The sequence below is a fragment of the Camelina sativa genome, unplaced genomic scaffold, assembly GCF_000633955.1.
Source record: "Camelina sativa cultivar DH55 unplaced genomic scaffold, Cs unpScaffold03770, whole genome shotgun sequence".
Classification (NCBI taxonomy): domain Eukaryota; kingdom Viridiplantae; phylum Streptophyta; class Magnoliopsida; order Brassicales; family Brassicaceae; genus Camelina; species Camelina sativa.
Genome location: NW_010924867.1, coordinates 1 through 737, shown reverse-complemented (window position 1 = coordinate 737; position 737 = coordinate 1). Strand labels below are relative to the sequence as shown.

The 737-nt window shown below is 51.7% G+C and overlaps 1 protein-coding gene across 1 annotated transcript; it reads left to right on the top strand.

Moving 5' to 3' along the window:
- On the top strand, window positions 1-732 carry LOC104774592 (the record flags this gene model as incomplete). Its single annotated transcript, XM_010499141.1, is given in 1 exon segment — window positions 1-732. A coding segment is annotated over 1 exon segment (732 nt), but the record flags the coding sequence as incomplete, so codon positions are not given.
- Window positions 733-737: the final 5 nt, after the last annotated feature.

The following is a 737-nucleotide window of genomic DNA, read 5'->3' as shown; positions in this document are numbered from 1 at the left end:
TCTTTCTCATCTCTAGCTGATCAAGTCATCTCACACTTACACACCTCGAGGATCCAAGTCCAACCGGGTTTAACCGACTCCGAATTCGCCATAGCCGAAGCAGAGTTCGCATTCGCTTTCCCACCTGACCTCCGTGCTGTTCTCACCGCCGGTTTACCCGTCGGAGCTGGTTTCCCAGACTGGCGTTCTCCCGGAGCTCGTCTTCATCTAAGGGCTATGATCGATCTTCCCATCGCCGCCGTCTCGTTTCAGATCGCGAGGAACACTCTCTGGAGCAAGTCTTGGGGTTTACGACCGTCCGACCCGGAAAAAGCTTTACGGGTCGCGAGGAATGCTCTCAAAAGAGCTCCTTTGATGATACCAATCTTTGATCACTGCTATATTCCTTGTAACCCGTCTTTAGCGGGTAACCCGGTTTTTTACATTGACGAGACCCGGATTTTCTGTTGCGGGTCGGATCTTTCTGATTTCTTCGAGCGTGAGTCTTTGTTCAGAGGCTCCGGCACGTGTCCGGTTGTTTTAACTAAGCAGCGTTCGGTTAGTGAGAAATCAGCCGGGCCATCTTCGTCGTCTAATTTTTCAAGAATGAGTTTAGATTCGGGTCGGGTTCATGGGTCGGGTACACCGAGATGGGTTGAGTTTTGGAGTGACGCGGCGGTTGATCGACGGAGGAGAAACTCTGCTTCTTCCATGTCGTCGTCACACTCTTCGTCGCCGGAGAGGTTTCTAGATTTACC